This window comes from Symphalangus syndactylus, chromosome 2, assembly GCF_028878055.3.
Source record: "Symphalangus syndactylus isolate Jambi chromosome 2, NHGRI_mSymSyn1-v2.1_pri, whole genome shotgun sequence".
In the NCBI taxonomy this organism is placed as follows: Eukaryota; Metazoa; Chordata; class Mammalia; order Primates; family Hylobatidae; genus Symphalangus; species Symphalangus syndactylus.
In genome coordinates, this window is record NC_072424.2 from 103,025,367 (window position 1) to 103,046,859 (window position 21,493).

Sequence of the window (21,493 nt, forward strand, 5' to 3'; positions counted from 1 at the left end):
AGGGGGCTGAGGTGGGAGGATTGCTTGAGCCCAGGAGATGGAGGCTGCAATGAGCTGTGTTCACTCCACTGCACTCCAGCCTGGGTGACCAAGTGATACCCTGTCTACAAATAATAATAATAATAATAATAATAATAATAATAAAACAAAAAACACCAACTTCTTTTGGCTGACAGGAGTGTTTTTTTTTTTTTTCCCAAGACTCAGGCTCCTAGCTTCAGGATGGGGATCTATCTTACTCATGCAATTTTAAGATCAAGTTCAATCGGGATGCAGCATAAGGTTACAGGGCCTGTGCAATACATAACTCCTGAAACACCATTTGCTTAGACCAGGCACGTCCAATATCTGGGCTTCCCTGGGCCACACTGGAAGAAGAATTGTCTTGGGCCACACATAAAATACACTAAGGATAGCTGATGAGCTAAAAAGAAAAAAAAGTTGCAAAAAAAAAAAAAAAAAAAACTCGCAATAATTTAAGAAAGTTTATGAGTTTGTGTTGGGCTGCATTCAAAGCTGTCCTGGGCCACATGTGACCCATAGGCCATGGGTTGGACAAGCTTGGCCTAGGCTATAGTGTGAGTGGTGCTCCTTGGTGCTTTTAAGTACTTGGAGCCCAATGGCCTATTTCTCATGGGGTCTCTGATTACTTTGTTCTTGAAAATCATTTCCCGACATATAACCCTTTCTCGCTGTTTACCCTTTTGAAATTTCTTTCAGTTGTTGATTTCCAAGTAATGTATATAAAATAGCAACTAACTGTTTTCAAGAAATGTGATGGTTAGCTGGGCTCAGTGGTGCTTGCCTATAATCCCAGCTGCTGGGGAGGCAAAGGCAGAAGGATTGCCAGAGTCTAGGAATTCGAGGCCAGCTTGAATAATATAGTGAGATCCCAAGTCTATATATATATAAAAGGAATATGATGTTTAGCCTAGGGAAGAGGTGTAAAAATGTGGGAAAAAAATATGCATTTTAGCATTCTTGAAATACAGTATTATTTCTCTGTCTGAACACTGGTGCTATAGAAAGCTGACCCAAGTCACCTTTAAATGTCTATCATCTTCAAGGCAAAAAGACATTTTAATGGAAAGCAGGCACCCTGGACTAGGCCCTAGACTTACCTTTGTCACTAAGAGTCACATAACTCTTTCGGGCCTTAGTTTCATCATCTGTAATCTGAAGGGATTTGGCTCCAATGCCCTTCAGATTTAACATTAAATAATTCTTGGAAATAAGGAGTCCTAAAATCTTTAACACTGCATTAAACTACCTGTATAGCTGAATTTTAACTATAAAATTTCACATAGAAATAGACTTGCATTTTTCATGGTGGGGACATAAATAATATTAATACCACACTAAAGTAATCAGATCACTGCATATGCTCACCTCCCATTTTGCTATAGAAATGTGTTTAAAACACAATGTAGCTATCACCTATTTTCAATATATACTTCTCTCTAGCTAGCTATATTTAAATTATGCATTAAATTCAGAATGTCACGCACACAGAAACAAGTGTTTAAAAAAATCATATCTTAATTCAAAACATTCTCAAATATGTAAACTAAATGGAAAAGCTTAAAAGAAAATTAAATATTGGGTCTAATTGTAAGAATTCTTGAAGAAATGTGGAACCAACACAAGAATGAATTCTCTAACTAGTAGCCAGTCCCAACTTCATACAAAAGCCACAGATATTGCAGACTATTTACTTTTCCCTTGAGTCACCTTTCAGACCACACAGAGTCAGTGGCAGGTGGTTGCTCAATAGACTTTCTTCCTTTCCTCCACCCTTCCCTGGTTTCCTTTTTACCCTTATCACTCCCTTCTCCCTAGGGCTCAGTCCATTCTGCAGGCACCAAGTGGCCAAGGCCCCAGGGACCTCTGGCCTTGTTTGGACAGAAAGAAGTTGCTTTTACAGTCTTCTCAAGGGTGCAGGCTTAAGTCTTTTTAATTCTTCAAAATGGGACATTTAAAATACAGCACAACCCTTTTCGTGCCATATTTGATGGCATCACAAAGCAGGACAGCTAGAGCAGAGGCCCTAAGGTAGGAGGGGGCCTGGTGTGTTCCAGGGACAGTGAGGAGGCCAGAGGGTCTGGAGCAGAGTGCAGGAGTAAGAAGAAATGAGAGGGGACCAGACTGTGTAGGGCCATCAGAAGGCCCACCTGGGGGACTCTGGCTTTTCACTGTGAGTGTTATGAGGAGATAGTGCAAGGTTTTGAGCAGAGACCTGCTCCAATTTAATGCTTTAATGGGTCCCTCTGGCTGCGGTGTTGAAAAGGGACTGTAGAAGGATAAGGTGGAAGTGTGGAGTTTAGTTAGGAGGTGATTGCAAGAGCCCCGGTGAGTGATGATGGCGGCTTGAACTAAGGTGGAGAGTAGTGGAAGCAGTGAGAAAATAGACTCCACATCTATTTTGAAAGTTGAAATGAACCAACAGGGTTTTCCTGATGAATTTGATTTGGAGAATGAAAGAAATAGAAAGGTTAAAGATGATGCTAGTCTCCTATTTTGGCCATTCAATAGATTGTTCTATTTCCTTACCAAAACACATAAGTTTTTGCACAGGAAAAAAAGTTTTTCTTGATGTTTTTCAGAATTGTGATGTCAGTAGAGTCCTGGATTGAGTCTAATTCTGAATCACAGTCCATAGTGTAATAATGTTTCATCAGCATATAATACTGTACTTTCCTCACTTCCAACTCCTTTATTTATTTATTTATTTGTGGTGCAATTTCAGCTCACTGCAGCCTCTGCCTCCTGAGTTCAAGCGATTCTCCTGCCTCAGCCTCCTGAGTTGCTGAGACCACAGGCATGTGCCACCCCGCCCTGATTTTGTTTTGTTTTGTTAGTAGAGATAGGGTTTCACCATGTTGGCCAGGCTGATCTCTAACTCCTGACCTCAGGTGATCCACCCTCCTCAGCCTCCCAAAGTGCTGAGATTGCAGGCGTGAGCCACGACGCCCAGCCTTGAGCTCCATTTTTAATGCTCTTTTCACAGATCTGATTTCATTACCCAGTTACTACTTACTGAAACCTTCATCAGCATCCTAAAAATATAACTGTGGTAGGAAGTCCAGATTTTTCTTTATTTATTTGTAAATAAGTCATTTTGCTTTTAAGGCCAAAACTACTGCATTTAAATCTTGCTTTCTGAGTCTATACTTAATCCAAGTGTTCAAGACACTGCTTTGGAAAACTATTTAGTAGCAGGCTTCTTCTGAAGAATTCTTAGCACATGACATTTCAAGATCACACCTCACTAAAATCTTCTAATGATGATTGGTGTTTTTATTTCTAGTCTTTAACATTTTTAATATTTCTAACTGTCTTATCACTAATGACAATTTAGATAATAATTTTTTATCTTTTAAAATTTTATTTCAATAGTTTTTGGGAAACAGGTGGCTTTTGGTTACATGGATAAGTTTTTCAGGGGTGATTTCTGAGATTTTGCTGCACCCATCACCCAAGCAGTGTACATCGTACCCAAGGTGGAGTCTTTTATCCCTCACCCCCCTCGAACCCTTCCCCCTGAGTCCCCAAAGTCCATTACATTGTTCTTATGCCTTTGCATCCTCACGGCTTAGTTCCCACTTATAAATGAGAACATACAATGTTTGATTTTCCATTCCTGAGTTACTTCACTTAGAATAACGGTCTCCAACTCCATCCAGATTGCTGCAAATGCCATTATTTCATTCCCTTTTATGGCTGAGTAGTATTCCACGGTATATATGAATATATATTAACTAGACTTAGAAAGCAAGATTTAAAAGCAAGATTTAAATATAGTAGTTTTGGCCTTAAAAACAAGAGGACTTATTTACAAATAAAGAAAAATCTGGACTTCCTACCACAGTTATATTTTATATATATATGTATATATAATATATCAGATATATATTTTATATATATGTATACATAATATATCAGATATGTATTATATATATATATCACATTTTCTTTATCCACTCATCAGTTGATGGGCATGTAAGCTGGTTCCATATTTTTGCAATTGCAAATTGTGCTGCTACAAATATGCATGTGTAAGTGTCTTTCTCATAAAATGACTTCTTTCCCTTTGGGTAGATACCCAGCAGTGGGATTGCTGGATTGAACGGTAGTTATGCTTTTAGTTCTTTAAGGAATCTTCATACTGTTTTCTATAGTGGTTGTAGTAGTTTACATTCCCACCAGCAGTATAAAAGTATTCACTTTTCACCACATCAGTGCCAATGTCTATTATTTTTTGATTTTTAAATTATGGTCATTTTTGCAGGAGTAAGGTGGTATTTCACTGTAGTTTTAATTTGCATTTCTCTGATAATTAGTGATGTTGGGCATTTTTTCATGTTTGTTGGCCATTTGTGTATCTTCTTTTGAGAACTGTCGATTCATGTCTGTATTAGTCTGTTATCATGCTGCTGATAAAGACATACCCAAGACTGGGTAATTTATAAAGAAAAAGAGGTTTAATGGATTCACAGTTCCACGTGGCTGGGAATGCCTCACAATTATGGCAGAAGGTAGAAGGCACATCTTACATGGCAGCAGGAAAGAGAGAATGAGAGTCAAGCAATAGGGGAACCCCTTATAAAACCATCAGATCTCATGAGACTTATTTACTACCACAAAAATAGTATGTGGGAAACCATCTCCATGATTCTATTATCTCCCACCAGGTCCCTCCCACAATACGTAGAACTTATGGGAGCTACAGTTCAAGATGAGATTTGGGTGGGGACCCAGGCAAACCATGTTAATGTCCTTTACCCACTTTTTGATGGGGTTGTTTTGTTCTTGCTGATTTGTTTGAGTTTCTTTTAGATTCTGGATATTAGTCCTTTGTCAGATGCATAGTTTGTGAAGATTTTCTCCCACTCTGGTTTGTCTGTTTGCTGATTATTTCTTCTGCTGTGCAGAAGCTTTTTAGTTTAATTAGGTCCCATATGTTTATTTATGTTGCATTTGCTTTTGAGTTCTTGGTCATGAACTCTTTGCCTAAGCCTATGTCTAGAAGACTTTTTCTGATGTTGTCTTCTAGAATTTTTATAGTTTCAGGTCTTAGATTTAAGTCTCAGATTCATCTTGAGTTGATTTTTGTGTAAGGTGAGAGATGAGGATCCAGTTTCGTTCTTCTACATTCTTCTACATGTGTGACTTTCCAATTCTCCCAGCACCATTTGTTGAATAGGGTGTCCTTTCCCCACTTTATGTTTTTGTTTGCTTTGCCAAAGATCAGTTTACTGTAAGTATTGGCTTCATTTCTGGATTCTCTGTTCTCTTCCATTGTTCTACATGCCTATTTTTATACCAGTACCATGCTATTTTGGTAACTACAGCTTTGTAGTATAGTTTGAAGTCTGGTAATGTGATACCTCCAGATTTGTTCTTTTTGCTTAGCATTGTTTTGGCTATGTGGGCTTTTTTGGGGGTTCCATGTGAATTTCAGAATTGTTTTTTCTAGTTCAGTGAAGAGTGATAATGATATTTTGATGGGAATTGCATTGAATCTATAGATTGCTATTGGCAGTATGGTCATTTTCACAATACTGATTCTACTCATTCATGAGCATGGGTTTTCATTTGTGTTTCCATTTGTTTGTGTTATCTTTGGTTTCTTTCAGCAGTGTTTTGTCATTTTCGTTGTAGGTATCTTTCACCTACTTGGTTAAGTATATTCCTAAGTATTTTATTTTTTATTTTTTACAGCTATTGTAAAAGGGATTGAGTTCTTTATTTGATTCTCAGTTTGGTCATTGTTGGTGTACAGCAGTGCTACTGATTTGTGTACATTGATTTTGTATCCTGAAACTTTACTGAATTCATTCATCAGATCTAGTAGCTTTTTGGATGAGTCTTTAGGGTTTTCTAGGTATGCAGTCATATCATCAGTGAACAGCAACAGTTTGACTTCCTCTTTTCCAATTTAGATACCTTTTATTTCTTTTTCTTGTCTGATTGCTCTGGCTAGGACTTCCTGTACTATATTGAATAGAAGTGGTGAAAGTGGGCATCCTTATCTTGTTCCAGTTCTTGAGGGAATGCTGTCAACTTTTCTCCCATTTAGTATGAGGCTGGCTGTGGGTTTGTCATAGATGGCTTTTATTATCTTGAAGTATGTCCCTTCTATGCTGATTATGCAGAGATCTTTAATCATAAAAGGATGCCATATTTTGTCAAATAACTTTTCTGTGTCTATTGATGATCATATGATTTTTGTTTTTAATTCTGTTTATGTAATGTATCACATTTATTGATTTGCATATGTTTAAGCATCCCTGAGTCCCTGGTATGAAATCCACTTGATCATGGTGGATTATATTTTTGATAAGCTGTTGGATTCGGTTAGCTAGTATTTCATTGAGGATTTTTGTATCTATGTTCATCAGGGATATGTTTTCTTTTCTTGTTATGTCCTTTCCTGGTTTTGGCATTACATTTGGTGATACCAGCTTCATAGAATGATCTGGGAGGATTTCCTCTTTCTCTGTCTTTTGGAATAGTTCCAGTAGGATTGGTACCAATTCTTCTTTAAATGTCTGATAGAATTAGCTGTGAATGTATATGGCCCTGGACTTTTTTTTAATTGTCAATTTTTTTTATTACTGTTTCAATCTCGCTACATATTATTGGTCTGTTCAGAGTTTCTATTTCTTCCTGATTTCATCTAGGAGGGTTGTATTGATATATTTCCAGGAACTTATCCATCTCCTGTAGATTTTCTAGTTTGTGTGCATGAAGGTATTTGTAGTAGCCTTGAATGTATTTCTGTGGTATCAGTTGTGATAGCTCCCATTTCATTTCTAGTTGAGCTTCTTTGGATTCTCTCTCTTGTTTTCTTGGTTAATATTGCTAATGGTCTATCAATTTTGTTTATCTTTTTGAAGAACCAGATTTTTGTTTCATTTAACTTTTATATCATTTTTTGGTCAATTTCATTTAGTTCTGCTCTGATCTTTGTTATTTTTTTTTTCTTCTGCTGGGTTTGGGTTTGGTTTGCTTCTGTTTCTCTAGTTCCTTGAGATGTGACATTAGGTTGTCTATTTGGGGTCTTTCAGACTTTTTGATGTAGGCATTTAATGCTATGAAATTTCCTCTTAGCACTGCTTTTGTTGTATCCCAGAGGTTTTGATAAGTTGTCTCACTATTATTATTCAGTTCAAAGAATTTTTTAATTTCCATCTTGATTTCATTGTTGACCAAAGATTATTCAAGAGCAGATTATTTAGTATCTACATATTTGTATAGTTTTGAGGCTTCCTTTGGGAGTCAATTTCCAGTTTTATTCCACTGTGCTCTGAGAGGATACTTGATATGAATTTGGTTTTCTTAAATTTATTGAGACTTGTTTTGTGGCCTATCATATGGTCTATCTTAGAGAATGTTTCATGTGCTGATGAAAAGAATGTATACTGCAATTGTTTGGTAGAATGTTCTGTAAATATATGTTAAGTCCATTAGTTCTAGTGTGTAGTTTAAGTCTATTGTTTCATTGTTGATTTTCCATCTTGATGACATGTCTAGTGCTGTCATTGTAGTATTGAAGTCCCCCACTATTATTGCATTGCCATCTATCTCATTTCTCAGGTCTGGTAGTAATTGTTTTATGAATTTTGGAGCTCCAGTATTCAGTGTATATGTATTTAGGATTGTGATATTTTCTTATTGGACTAATCCTTTTATCATTACATAATGTCCCTCTTGGTCTTTTTTTTAGTGTTGTTACTTTAAAGTCTGTTTTGTTTGATATAAGAATAGCTACTCCTGCTCACTTTTAGTTTCCATTTGTGTGGGATATCTTTTTCCACCTCTTTACCTTAAGTTGATGTGATTCCTTATGTGTTAGGTGAGTCTCTTGAAGACAGCAGATACTTGGTTGGTGGTTTTTAATCCATTTTGCCATCCTGTGTCTTTTAAGTGGAGCATTTAGGCCATTTACATTCAAAGTTAGTACTGAGATGTGAGGTACTGTTCTATTCATTATGCTAGTTGTTGCCTAAATACTGTTTTGTTTTGTTTCATTTTGTTCTTGTTTTATAGGTCCTGTGAGATTTACGCTTTGAGGAAGTTCTATTTTGGTGTATTTCAAGGTTTTGTTTCAAGATGTAGAACTCCCTTGAGCATTTCTTGTCAGGCTGGCTTGGTAGTGGCAATTTCTCTCAGCATTTGTTTGTGTGCAAAAGACTTTCTCTCTTTCATTTATGAAGCTTAGTTTTGCTGGATACAAAATTCTTGGCTAATTGTCTGCCACTTATTTTGTTTAAGGAGGCTAACGATGGGACCCTAATCCCTTCTGGCTTGTAAGATTTCTGCTAATAAACCAGCTGTTAATCTGATAGGTTTTCCTTAATAGGTTACCTGATGCTTTTGCCTCAGTGCTCTTAAGATTCTTTTCTTTGTCTTGATTTTAGATAACCTGATGACCATGTGCCCGTGTGATGATCTTTTTGTGAATAATTTCACAGGAGTTCTTTGAGCTTCTTGTATTTGGTTGTCTAGATCTCTGGCAAGGCCAGGGAAGTTTTCCCCAATTATTTCCTCAAATAAGTTTTCCAAACTAAAATTTTTCTTCCTCAGAAACAGCAATTATTCTTAGGTTTGGCCATTTAACATAATCCCAAATTTCTTGGAGGAGGCTTTGTCTTTGTTGGATTGTGTTAATTTGAAAGCCTTGTCTTTGACCTCTGAAGTTTTTTTCTGCTTGTTCTAGTCTATTGTTGAAACTTTCCACTGCATTTTTTATTTTCCTAAGCAAGTCTTTCATTTCCAGAAGTTATGATTGTTTTTTCCTTATGATATATATTTCTCTGGAAAATTTTTTATTGATGTCCTGTTTTTTTTTTAAGTTTCTTTAAGTTAGTTTTCAGCCAACTTACCTTTCTCTTGTATCTCCTTGAGTAGTACAATTCTGAATTCTTTATCTGGCAATTCAGAAATTTCTTCTTGGTTTGGATCCATTCCTGGGGAGTTAGTGTGACCTTTCATGTTATAGAACCCTGGTTTGTTTTATTACTAGAATTACTTTTCTGGTTTCTTCTCATTAGGGTAGACTATTTCTTAAAATTGTTCTTGAATTTATTTTTGCTTAAATTTTTAACTTAAATTTATTTTTTCCCTCTTAAGGATTAGACTTTAATGTTTATTTTAGCCTAATTTAATTCTTGGTGCTTGTAGGGGTGAAGACTCTGTATGAGATCCTTAGTTACAGAAAGTTTTTTTGTGTGCTGGCTTTCCCTTATGCTGTTTGCAGTTGTTACACTCTTGGTGTGTGGGTGAGTTCACTGCCTCTTACGGAGTTGGAATGGCAGGTATCTCTTGAAGCTTATCTTGTTCTCTCATGGTGTACCCTTTATTTATTTATTTAACTTTTTTCTCACTGTTTTATTTACTGAGTTGATGATTCAGGCTTTAGGCCATTAGGAGAGGTATCCCTGGTTAGGCACTGGTTGTGGCTAAGGCAGGTGGGTAGATGTAATACCTGATGGTGGGCTGAGGTCTCAGCCTTGATGAAGTTGGCTGGAGGAGCTCTCAGTTAGATGTGCTGAGGTTTTATCAAGGTGAAGAGTGGGAGTTACCTCAGCTCTCCTGCCAGGTCAGCAGGAAAGCTACTCACCTCACAGCGTCATTCCTGTCCCAGGGTTCTGGCTATTCAGATCAGACAGGCACCTCTTTTCATCTATGGAAATGTTGATGTTTCCAGTAGGGAGGAATTGTGACTTTGCCTCTCATGCAGACCTGAATCTGGAGTGTGTTCCTCCTGTGGGGCTGCACTCACCCTGGATTGTTCCAGAAAGGCTGTCTATAGGTGCCTCCATTCTTCTGGGGGAAGCCAAACTGTGTCTGCAGTAGAGTGCCAGGGGGAACAAGGACCCCTTCTTCAAGGCCCTACACAATCGCAGGCACTGCCTGCCATTTGGGGTAGAGGTGCAGACTTTCCCTACTGCGCCCAGCACTGCAATTGTGTCTCTGCTATGAGAAACTTCCCACCACTGGAAAGATTTGGAACTCAAGGCCTGCTGTTCACATTCTTTTGTTCCATAGGGTGATCCTTGGATGTAGTGCTCACCCCCTTCCCTTAGAAATGGGACATCCTGAGAACTGGACTGCAGTGATTGTTATTTCTCTTCTTAGTCTAACCACCCAGCAGGACTACCAGGCTCCAGGCTGGTGCTGGCAAATGTCTGCAAAAAGTCCTGTGATATGACCAGTCTTCAGGTCTCCCAGCTGTGGATACCAGTACTTGCTCTGGTGGAGGTGGCAGGGGAGTGAAGTAGACTCTGTGAGAATCCTTGGGTTTAATGTGCCGGCTTTCTCAGATGCTGGTTATGCTAGCAGTGAAGTCATCATGTGGACAGACTCAGGACCTCTGATTAGCCAGGATGTTACAGGCAGCAGTATTAGCTGTTCTTTTCTTCTTCCTGGGATCAGGGTTATTCTGTCATGGGTTGCAGTAATGGCCTGGGTTGGTCCACCTCCAGCCAGGAGGTGGTGTTTTCAAGAAGGCACCAGCTGCAGTAGTAACAGTGGGATTTAAGCTTGCCCTGACTTGTCCAAGGAAGGTATTCTGGTTTCTCAGGCGATAAGTGGGTCCATAAAGCTCTCAAGAGTTTATGTCTTCTGTGTTCTGCTACCAGGACAGGTAGAGAAATACCATCAAGTGGGGGCAGGGATAGACTCTCCTTGGGCAGGTCAGACTCTCCTTGGGTAGGGCTTGCTGCAGCCACTGTGGGGGTTGGGGGGTGTGGTTCTCAGGCCAATGAGGTTACGTTCCAAAGTGGATTATGGCTGCCTCTGCTGTGTCATATAGTTTATCAGGGAAGTGGGGGATACCTGGTAGCAAAAGGCCTTACCCAGCTCCCACGCAGTTGGCCAGGCCAGTCTCACTCCTGTGGTGCTCTGCTAATAGAGCCGAGTTTCCATCCAGGCAGCCTGTGCACACTGAACTCAGACCCGCCCCAGGCCATAGGCTTCCCTGCTGAGAAAGCAAGCACAGCTTTCAGGCCTCACCCCTCCCTGCCCACAGTGTTGGTAGCTCCTGCGCTCCTATCTGCAGCAGTTTCCGCTCACCCCCCAGATTCTGCTTAAGAAAGTTCACGCCCAGTGAAAATTATTATAAAATTCAGTTGGAAGCTTCTTTCACCCCATGACCCCTCCCTAATTCCACTGGCTGCCTTCCTGCAGGCGCTCTGTGAGATACAGTTATGTACATTCCCTGGGCTCAAGCTAGAGAGACTGGGAGTGCCTATAAGGCTTTTCCCATTGCTGCTATTATTATATTTCGCCCAGATCCCTAAATCCATTCCAGCTGTGAGTTAGGTTAAGTCCTTCTCCTGTGATCTGGATTTTCAGATTCCCTAGTGGAGATGTGGGTTCAGAGGCAGGTTTTCTCCTCTCGCACTCTAGGAACTCAGTTTTTCACCCGTCTCTCAGAATTTGCAGTGGTGTGCCACTCCTTTCAAAGGATCTGTGAATTCTTTCGGTGTTCCTGGTAAGTTCCTATGGTGGTTCTTGGAACAAAAGTTCGTGATGTGAGTCTCCACACAGTGTTCTGTCTGAGCAAGTGCAAGATGCACATTAGCCCCGTCTCCTATCTGCCATCTTCCGCCTGTCTCCTTGATAATAATATTTGATTTCATGTATAAACTGCCTGAAATTCCATGGTTTCATGTAGTCAGAAATGTGTTTCCAAAATTAAAACCTAAAATCATGTCGCAAAATGTAAAAATAAAATTTAATTTGAATGAGCTGATATTTTTTGGACCTTCAGAGAAAAAAATAAATTAAGCAAACTTCCTAAAAGCTGTTCATTTCTTTCATCTTGTCTCATTTGCTGTTTGACCCGGTGCCATCTGGCATCCACATTCCTTGTTCTCCTCACACAGTCCTCTCCAGAGACACAAATTACCCCCTAGTCACCAGATTCTTCTTTGACCCTTATTCCCCTTGGTCTTTGCTTTTTTTTTTTTTTTTTTTTTGAGACAGAGTCTTGCTCTGTCACCCAGGCTAGAGTGCAGTGGCGCGATCTCGGCTCACTGCAAGCTCTGCCTCCCGGGTTCACGCCATTCTCCTGCCTCAGCCTCCCGAGTAGCTGGGACTACAGGCGCCCGCCACCACGCCCAGTTAATTTTTTTTTATTTTTAGTAGAGACGGGGTTTCACCGTGTTAGCCAGGATGGTCTCGATCTCCTGACCTGGTGATCCGCCCTCCTCGGCCTCCCAAAGTGCTGGGATTACAGGCGTGAGCCACGGCGCCCGGCCGGTCTTTGCATTTTTGATAGGAAATGTCTGTTTAGTAAATGAACATTTGGTTTTATGATCTAGTTAATGTATGTCTTTTATGCTTCCTAAAAAAACAGGCATTGTGTTAATAAATAACATATAATGCTAACAATATTATAGACAGATTCCATTCTGCTCACAAAAACAATACCACATTAATAAAGTTATTTCTGTCCTAGGGAAGACCAAGGCACATATTTGAAAACATTCACTAGAGCCTGAGATCATACTTACGACTGGATGACTTGTGGAAGATGGAAGGGGTAGAGGAAAAAGGGCAGTTCCTACATAGCTGATTTCATAGGGTATAATGTTTTCTTACAGATACCATATGCATGCAAGTATAACAGGGTTTTGGGAGAACTTACCTGGGAGCAGCATAAATCAGAAGAAGACAGCATATGCATGTTAAGATTTGAGGGTTTTTTTTAATGTGTATAAAAATTTTGCTGATTTACTGTTATTCCTCAAGTTATGTACCTTTTATTTCCCACTTTCATAACCAACTTAGAAATTTCTCATCCTTATAGGTAGCACCACCGTCCTTCCTGTCATGATGCTTACATCCTCAGGACAATCTTTTGTCGTGCTCTTATTTGTCACTTACCATCTCCTGTTAAATCTGTCCATTATATCCCTGTAATCCATCATACCTCTTTGTTTTCCTAGTGCCACTACTCCCAGTTCAGAGTCACAAAAGGTTGTCCCTTTTGATATCACCCACTTGTTCATCTACTATTTATTGAGTTTCTTCTTTATCCCTTTGTCAGAGACTAGGGACACAAAGATGAATGGCTTCCTTGCCCTCAAGTAGTCAAGTCTAGTATGACATAGGCTTATCAACAAATATTCACAGTATATATTCCTAAAACTGTTTTGAAAAACAGTCACTATATTGTCTTCAGATGATGTGCCTTTATTATTCCCAGTTATAAATACTAGAAAACTAAGCTAAATAACTAGCTGTATTTTGCCTTTTTCTGGCTTACTTTACCCAAATTAACAGTATAAGCTTAGATGTCCATTCAGAACCTAAACCTGCATTCTCTAATTTCTGTGTCATCCTTGGTGCCTAGAGCTTTCATTGACAAGTGTCTGTTTTAGAACTAATACACTTCAAGAACAACATTCTGCTCACTGAGCAGTTCCATTATTTGTCATGAAAGATCTGCACATTCAGATCTGTATTTGCATTTGTATCTGTATATACTTACTAAATTCAGATTTAATGGTCTGACTTTCCTTCTGATGAACAGCAGCCAACCCATCATCCCCAGGCAATGAATGGAAACAGTTGGTTTTGTGGATCTTCTTCCTAAATCTGTTGAGGAAAGGACATTTTCAAAGTAAGGAGTGAGAAGGAAGATGAATTGTTTATGGGAGATCATGATATAAAAACCGTGTTGTTCTGTTTTATTTCTAGCTACAAGAAAACACATGAAACCCTGAGTCACGCAGGGCAGAAGGCAACTGCAGCTTTCAGCAACGTTGGAACGGCCATCAGCAAGAAGTTCGGAGACATGAGGTACTGTGGGAAAATACTATGGGAACGGTGCTAAGCCCTTGGCTTTCCGATTGAAGGGAGCACTAGCTATTAGCTGCTCATCTCAGTATGGTTTTTTTTATTTTAATGGATAATAATGTTATATGGCTGATATTATTGATGACTAAGATAAATTTTCACATTGGAACGTTTTCTGCCTGAAGGCTAGGCTTAGGTGGCCTGGTCCCAGAGTTGCTGTTTCTACTAGGACCTGACCTGGTAAAAATAGAAGATACAGGGTAGTGAGGCAGATTTCAAAAGAATGCAGCACGTGTAAAATCTTACTAGCTGTAATATAAACAATAGATTAAAATATGCATTTAGTGGAATGCACTCCGATAAACTATTCTAAGTTATATATTTGTATACATCCATCTAGTATATTTTTTCCATGTTAAATATGTACATATTTATCCTTTTATTCCATAAAGATAACATACATATACACTTCTGGTAGTTTTCTTTCTTCATTTTAGAAATATTTCGTGAGTATGTTAAATATTGATTGCACCTTCATTTTTAATGAATTTATCTCCCAGTGCATAGCTATAGCAATGCTTTTAGATAAGTACCCTTGCACATTTTCGTTATTTTCAGTCTTTCACTGTTACATAAAATAAGGGTGACCATCAAGGTTGATTTTGACTTGAGAACCAAAAGTTCTCACTGGAGGCACCAGAAAAAAAAAATGTAGTATTGGCAATAGTTTTTCATATTATGTACAAGGAATTTATCTTATATAGAATTATTACTCTTTTAGTTTTTGCTTATTTAAATACCGGTCATAGTTTATTTTGCATTTGGCTAATATGCCTTGGAGGATTTTTCTTTAGAAATCAGTTTCATTTTTCCCTACATTCTTTAAAAACTTTTCGAGCACATTTTAAATATCTTCTTTTAAAAAAAATCTGTGTGTATTTATTTTACTGGATTCTTAAACTATTACTTTTTTATTAAAAACAAAAAGCTTTGGGCTGGGCACAGTGGCCCATGCCTGTAATCCCATCATTTTGGGAGGCTGAGGCAGGTGGATCCCTTGAGGTCAGGAGTTTGAGACCAGCCTGGCCAACATGGTGGAACCCTGTCTCCATTAAAAAAAAATATGTATATACAAAAATTAGCCAGGCATAGTTGTGTGTGCCTGTAGTCCCAGCTGCTGGGGAGGCTGAGGCAGGAGAATCACTTGAACCCAGGAGGCGGAGGTTGCAGTGAGCCCAGATCATACCACTGCACTCCAGCCTAGGCGACAGAGTGAGACTCTGTCTCAAAAAAAAAAAAAAAGGAAGGAAAAGCTTTGACACTGAGAGGCAAATATCTTTCTATCTTTACACTTATAGATATACCTTTATAAATTATATTATTAAATTTTATTTACTTCAAAAATTGCTGGACTGTCCACAATATTCATTCACTATTTTAACAACTAGGCATTCACAAGGACATATGCATAAATCTGAGTACATTGTTTTATCTTCATTTTTACTAATGCCACAATAATAAAAAGTAATTAAAATTCTTCAGAAGCAGATGTGATAAACAGGTAACCCTTCTGGATTATTAATTACCCCTAATGTTATTACAAATAAAATTTGTAATAATTGTAATGGCATTATAACATTTATCTAAACTAATTAAATAATCCTTTAAAATAGGAAACACTCTATAACCTGTTATACCCAAGAAAACATACTTTCCCATGTTTATAAAATTGGTTCTCTTCATACTGTGTTGAAATCTTTCACTTGAACCCTGGAAACTCCAGCATGACACTGCTAACTAGAATAGTGCTTCTACATCTTTAGGAGACCTTACAAACACCTCTGAAGCTTGTTTAAAATACATATTCTTAGGTTGCACCTCTCAGAGGTTGTGCTCAGTAAGTCTGGGGTGAAGTCTAGGAATCTGCATTTATAACAAGCTTCCGGATAATTTGGCTTCAGGGGGTCAGTTTATGAGGAAGACAGACATAACTTAGCTCGCCTGTACCTGGGGTTCTGACTAATAAAATGGAGATAAGAATAGCAATGTCACTGGACTATTATAAAAGTAGCAGAAGAAAGCCTGACGTGTATTATGCACTCAAAAAATAGCAGTTTTTTATCTTTAAGTGACCAGCTCAGTTACAAGGTGGCCCCACATGGTTAAAAGTGTCATATTAGTCTACATTTTTATTAGTTATGCTATAACATTTTTGTGCATTCTGGTAACAAATTTCTGAATGTATTCAAAAACATTACCAGCAAAATTCAGATACCTTGGAAGAAAAACAATACTTCTCAGTTTTTCTTTAAAATAACTCCAAATTAATATTTACAGATTTTGTAAAACCTAGAATTTGGGCCTTTTAGTAGCTGAAAAAAAGCTTTATGTTAACAGGAGCCCACTGTATTTCATAAGGGCCCTGCTCATTGTTTTTCCCAATAGTGAAGAAAGAAGACTGTGTTTCACATGTGCAATATGTTGACATTCATATTCAAACACTAATTTGGTACAATGTCAAGGTTATATTGACTGCCTTTCCTCCTGTTTCAATGTGGCTTTGTCTGGTATAGTGGATGTCCTATTTTCCAGGACTTCCAAACTTTCCATTTTTTATTACCCCATGTAGAGGATACAACATTTTCATTATAAACTGTGGCTAAAAATATTGGAAAATATAGTCTATGTTGCTAGATAATCAAATACAATCCTGAAATATTTTGAAGAGTTTGAAAATTTCAGAGCTTTATTTATATAATATTTTATGTGTATATTTCTCTCAAACTATATCTAACATTTGTATATAAATGAGAATAGCTCTCTGTGAAAGCAACAAGTTTTACAAAGATTTTTACTTTTAAATTATGCCCAAACAAGTAATATAAATAAAAGTCATTTTAAAAGTGTTTAAGCTTAATTTAATAAAAGCCCTTAAATGAGAAAAATTAGTAAGCTTTGATTGTTTGTTCAAAAACTAATGTGCCAATTTGTAAATATGGGGAATATGTTAAAATTTGGTCACAGACCTTTTATTTTAAACTTCTTTTTGGTTAAAAGTGTCATATTAGTCTACATTTTTATTAGTTATGCTATAACATTTTTGTGCATTCTGGTAACAAATTTCTGAATGTATTCAAAAACATTACCAGCAAAATTCAGATACCTTGGAAGAAAAACAATACTTCTCAGTTTTTCTTTAAAATAACTCCAAATTAATATTTACAGATTTTGTAAAACCTAGAATTTGGGCCTTTTAATAGCTGAAAAAAAAAGCTTTATGTTAAGATGTAATTGGTATGTTTTGTAAAAATAAGTTATATTTTTCTGAGCTAAGTAAGATTCTCATTTTAACCTGATTGTCATGGAATTGCCCACTCTCTTTCTCCATCCATAAAATAACATTGTTAATACCCACTTAACCAAAATATTTCCTGTGAAGTTAAAATGAGGTCACACTTAGGAAAGTACTCTGAGGAAATCCAAGTGGTTGGAATCATTTTTCTAATAATATTGGCATCTTCTGGGAACTTCTCAGTTAATTTGTTCAAACTGTGATCCAGTGGGGACAAAATGTTTGGAGAAGGCATGTCATTTTATGATAGTCCAATCATTGTTATATACTTATAGGAATAACAGTTAGAAGCAAAACCTGAGTTGGTAAAATGATTTGTCAGAGACATTAAAAAGTCAGTGTAATCAAGAGTGGTAAATGAAGCTACCCTGTCTGTGCTCTGGGGCCCTTGAAAGGGGACCACCAAGGGCAGTGCAGTGTTTCTCTGCCTCCTGTTTGCTAACTCTGCTCCTGTTCTTCTCTCCTGTGCTTCCCGGCTGCAGGTCTCACTCCATCGGGTAAGCGCCATGGGGCTGTGTGTGGGGCTTTGCCCACTCCCTTGCTGCCCCCTTGCTTTCCAGGGCTCCCTGTTTCTTTCATTCACACTGTGCCTGAACCAACAAAACTACTCTCTTTTCCAGAGAGTGTCTGTGACCAGGAAGATAGTTTATAGGGCACTTAATACATTTGAACTTATTGAAGTACATCTCTATCTCATTTCTGAATCATTTACACCATTTCGCTTGCTGAGCAATCTCTCAGGAGTCTCTTTCTCTGCACCATTTCTTCCGGTGTTGACAGAGGTTCTTAGAATTGAAAAGAAGAAGAAAAAAAAAGAAAGTGGAGATTGAAAGTTATATATGTTTTCTAAAACTTCTAGAAAGTAAAGTTGAGAAACAAAAACAGACTTTCTCTAGATTGTCATGTTTCTCTGAATTTCTTGTACCCATCATTTGTGTTGATATTTCACCTTCAACTTTCTGTGCCTTCTGAAGTTGAAGGGAGGTACTGGAAAAGCATGTATGTTAAGAAGTTTATGACTGTTAGTCCCAAGCCCCCGAATTAAGCCTTCTTTTAGCTGGAATCTTATTATATACTTTTATTTTTTACATTTTTTTCCTAAGAAAGCGGTCTATATTTACAGAGATACAGCAATTGGTAATGCAGATGAGGCTCTTTTAGTGATGCTTTTGAAGTGTAATTTCTGAGGAAATATCTGCCTAATAGTTTCTAAATCGAATGTCTAGGGTAAGACCGTAAGTATCCCATGAATTTCTTTGTCCTTTCTGTGTTCTAGCAAAGCGCTACCCATACTAATGCCCTCAGTGGATATTATCAGGGAAGGGTGACAGATTTGGTCCCTGAACTATTAGCTCCTTGAGAGAAGAGAAAGCAGGGACGCTGTTGAAAAGTGTGAGGTGGGAGCCAGCACTAGGCCAGGAAAATGGACCCATTGTGCTCCTCCCCTTGCCCAGCCTGATTTCTGAGTGGAACTCAATAGAAAGTAACAGGCAATCAACCAGAGGGAAGATGAATCAGCTACTAGGATTAATAGGATGAGAAGTCTAAATCTCTTAAAATTCTCAGGAATGTTTGTATTTGTACCAGATGTTCTTGACAATCATCTAGTACAAATCAGTCATCTTGACAATCAAACCAGAATGGATGCAGAAGTCCCTATGGCCTATGAGAACTGTGTTTGCCTGGCATGTACTTCCTTGAAAGTCTTATGTTAACTTCTTGCTTTCCTCTGGCCAGTTTCTCTACCGTGGAATGATTAGCTTCTACCTGCCTGGCTCTATTTCCTGGGGACTTTCTTTTGCTCCTTACTGTCTTCCTGAGCAGAAGGGAGTAGAGACCTAGGCTGGGCCTGGAGAAGATGCCCATGGGCTACTGGGCTCACCTGGGAGAAACCAGACATTCTCAGATTTCCTGGCAAAAGGAGGCTGCAGAAAGTAAAATAATATGCAACCATGGATCCACCATCTACTTTTCATTTATACCCTTGAAAGCTGACTATGCCCATTATACCCAACGAAAACAAATATCATCTTGGTTGGATGGGCAGGGAATATTTCAGATATTTGGAATTGCTGTTTTAGAACTACGAATAGGGAGTTTTTCATGTACTTATGTGTGCTCTCTTCTTTTTTCTTTTTTCCCTTTTAATCTGCTTTTGCTCTGAAGCTACTCCATTCGCCATTCCATAAGTATGCCTGCTATGAGGTAATGTGTGTAACATATTTTATGTAATATTAATATGAAATGTGTTTAAGGTGTTATTTTATTTATATTTACTTATGGGGTTCCCCTGCTTTATGTGAAAGGAAATTGCTGATGGTCTTCGGAAGAAAAGGCTGACAATTCTGTAGAAGAATTGCGTAGCTTGGGCTTTTGACCAGACATCCTGGCTTAAATCTAGCCTTTCCTGTGTGACTCAAGACAAGTGACTTAACCTCAATTCTTTTATCCATATATTGCAAGAAATAAGACCTACTTCATATGGTGTTTGTGAGGCATAAACAAAGGAACCTACATAAAGCATTTAGCACAGTGTCTGAACATGCCAAGCAATCTTGCAAAGGTAAACTTGGGTTTCTTATTTCAGCAGAATTAAATGCCAGCCTGGGGGCAAGTTTAAATGAAAGGATTGAAGACTAAGAAGGCTAAAGTTCTAGAAAGGATATCATTAGGATTTTTAAGGTAGATATTAAGGTGAGATGTTTGTTAAATAATAAAATGTCAGTATAATTACTGACCAGATAAAAACTGGTGAGAAAGACATTCCTAACTTCAAGTTTGCATGGCATAGTAATGCAATCAGATAAAATTAAACTAATAGCAAGACAGGAATGAGTGTTAAATTGAAAATTAGAAAATGCAGGCTCTAGCCCAGCTCTGCCAAGGATTAACTTTGCACTCTTGGGAAAATCACCTCAATGGTATCAGCTTCATCATATTTAAAATAAGAGGCTAGAACCAGATTAGCTGCTTGTCAAAGGTGCCCCTCCACCCACTGAGCCCTAAGGCTGCCTAGAGATGAAGCCTTTGGGATCTTCCCCCACTTCAGTCAGAGCTATGCCTCTTCTACCTGCTTTATTTTAATATCGTGGTTTGAATGCATTATAGAAGGAGTTCAATTACTTTCAATAGTTTGAGACGGCTGAAGCCAAATTCTTTATATATATATAAAAATAATCTTTTCCTCTGTTTTTTAACTGTCATGAAGCCAAATTCTTCCTAGGGTCATTTGCAGTGCTAAAAGTTTGTACATCTGATTAAATCTGATTAAAGTTGTACATCTGATTAAATCTGATTACAGAGTTTCTCCCTGTTCTCCAGCATGTATTCTAGTATAATTTAATTAGGTGAATGTCTGTTCCATTATATTTTATGAAGGAAGGCTCTTCTACACTGGGGTTATGTGGTTAATTGGTTGATTTGGAAATTTAACCACAGTATTTAGTTCTCTGTATTTGGTGGTAAACAGAGAGTACACATTCAAGATTGCTTAGTTCATCTTTGAATGGCTTGCTCTCCCTAGTATAAGAATACCCCAGTTGGGTAGTGGAACCTAAGGCTCTGTTCCCCTTTACTTGTCAAATTTTAAATCTGGGTGTCAGAAGAAGGCTAGCAAAAATTAACATAGTTTTCCCCTGTGAACCAGGAATTCATCTAGTAGTGACTTATGGGTCAAATGTAGTCTGCATGAGCTTGCCTGAAACTAACTTGAAAAAAAATTATTTTGCTTGTCTAACATATACCCATGAACCATTTCCTCACTGTGGGCCTGTGTAACTGATGGATGACAGGCAGTCATATGTGCAGGCTTGGCCAAATAAAACCTGCAATGGAAATGAAGTGCCAATAACTATATACTTTTTGAGTCATGCAAGTATAATTTTACTAATATTTCATCATGTAACAGGATTATGGAGGATCACTTGTAGGAATTTGACTCGTGTTTGAGTCATACACAAAATGTGATGCTATGTCAGGGCCCTCTGAACTCACCATTGTTAATCTGTGCAGCCTGAATGCAGGTACATTTCTGACCATGTGGAGCACCAAAGACTCAGGAGACAATCCCCAAATTCACTCATAACATCTATGTTCATTACCTTTTAGTAGTATAAAAGTGATACTTCATTCCGCACCAATGAAACCTATATTCTATAGCTGTTCTCCTTTATAAAGTTTTTCTAGGCCATTCCTCTTATTTTACTTTTTTTTTCTTCACTCGCGAGAATAACAAGTGCCTTATTAATTCAACATTTAGTTGAATTATTTGATCTGAAAATGATGGCAGTTGTTGCTGCTGAAAGCTGACATGGATACAAGATTTAAAAT

At 38.0% G+C, this 21,493-nt stretch overlaps 2 protein-coding genes across 9 annotated transcripts in view; one reads left to right on the top strand and one right to left on the bottom strand.

Annotated features, from left to right (window-relative positions):
• Positions 1–21,493, top strand: part of TPD52L1 (TPD52 like 1) — a 110,125-nt gene that overhangs the window by 81,031 nt on the left and 7,601 nt on the right. For 2 of the 7 annotated variants that reach the window (XM_055263323.2, XM_055263341.2), the window contains exons 4-6: positions 13,714–13,815; positions 17,647–17,661; positions 19,331–19,369. In XM_055263323.2, the coding sequence (XP_055119298.1) occupies positions 13,714–13,815; positions 17,647–17,661; positions 19,331–19,369 (156 nt within the window). Of the gene's footprint in view, positions 1–13,713; positions 13,816–17,646; positions 17,662–19,330; positions 19,374–21,493 lie in introns of those variants that run through there. The other 5 variants (XM_055263331.2, XM_055263352.2, XM_055263367.2 and 2 more) reach the window with 3 other exon arrangements.
• The window catches only part of HDDC2 (HD domain containing 2), a 78,663-nt gene that overhangs the window by 16,369 nt on the left and 40,801 nt on the right, over positions 1–21,493 (bottom strand). For both annotated transcript variants that reach the window (XR_010116594.1, XM_063621165.1), the window contains exon 6: positions 13,505–13,611. Coding sequence is in view for 1 of the 2 variants with exons in the window: in XM_063621165.1 (XP_063477235.1) it covers positions 13,505–13,611 (107 nt within the window). In the remaining variant the exon portion in view is untranslated. The remainder of the gene's footprint in view (positions 1–13,504; positions 13,612–21,493) is intronic.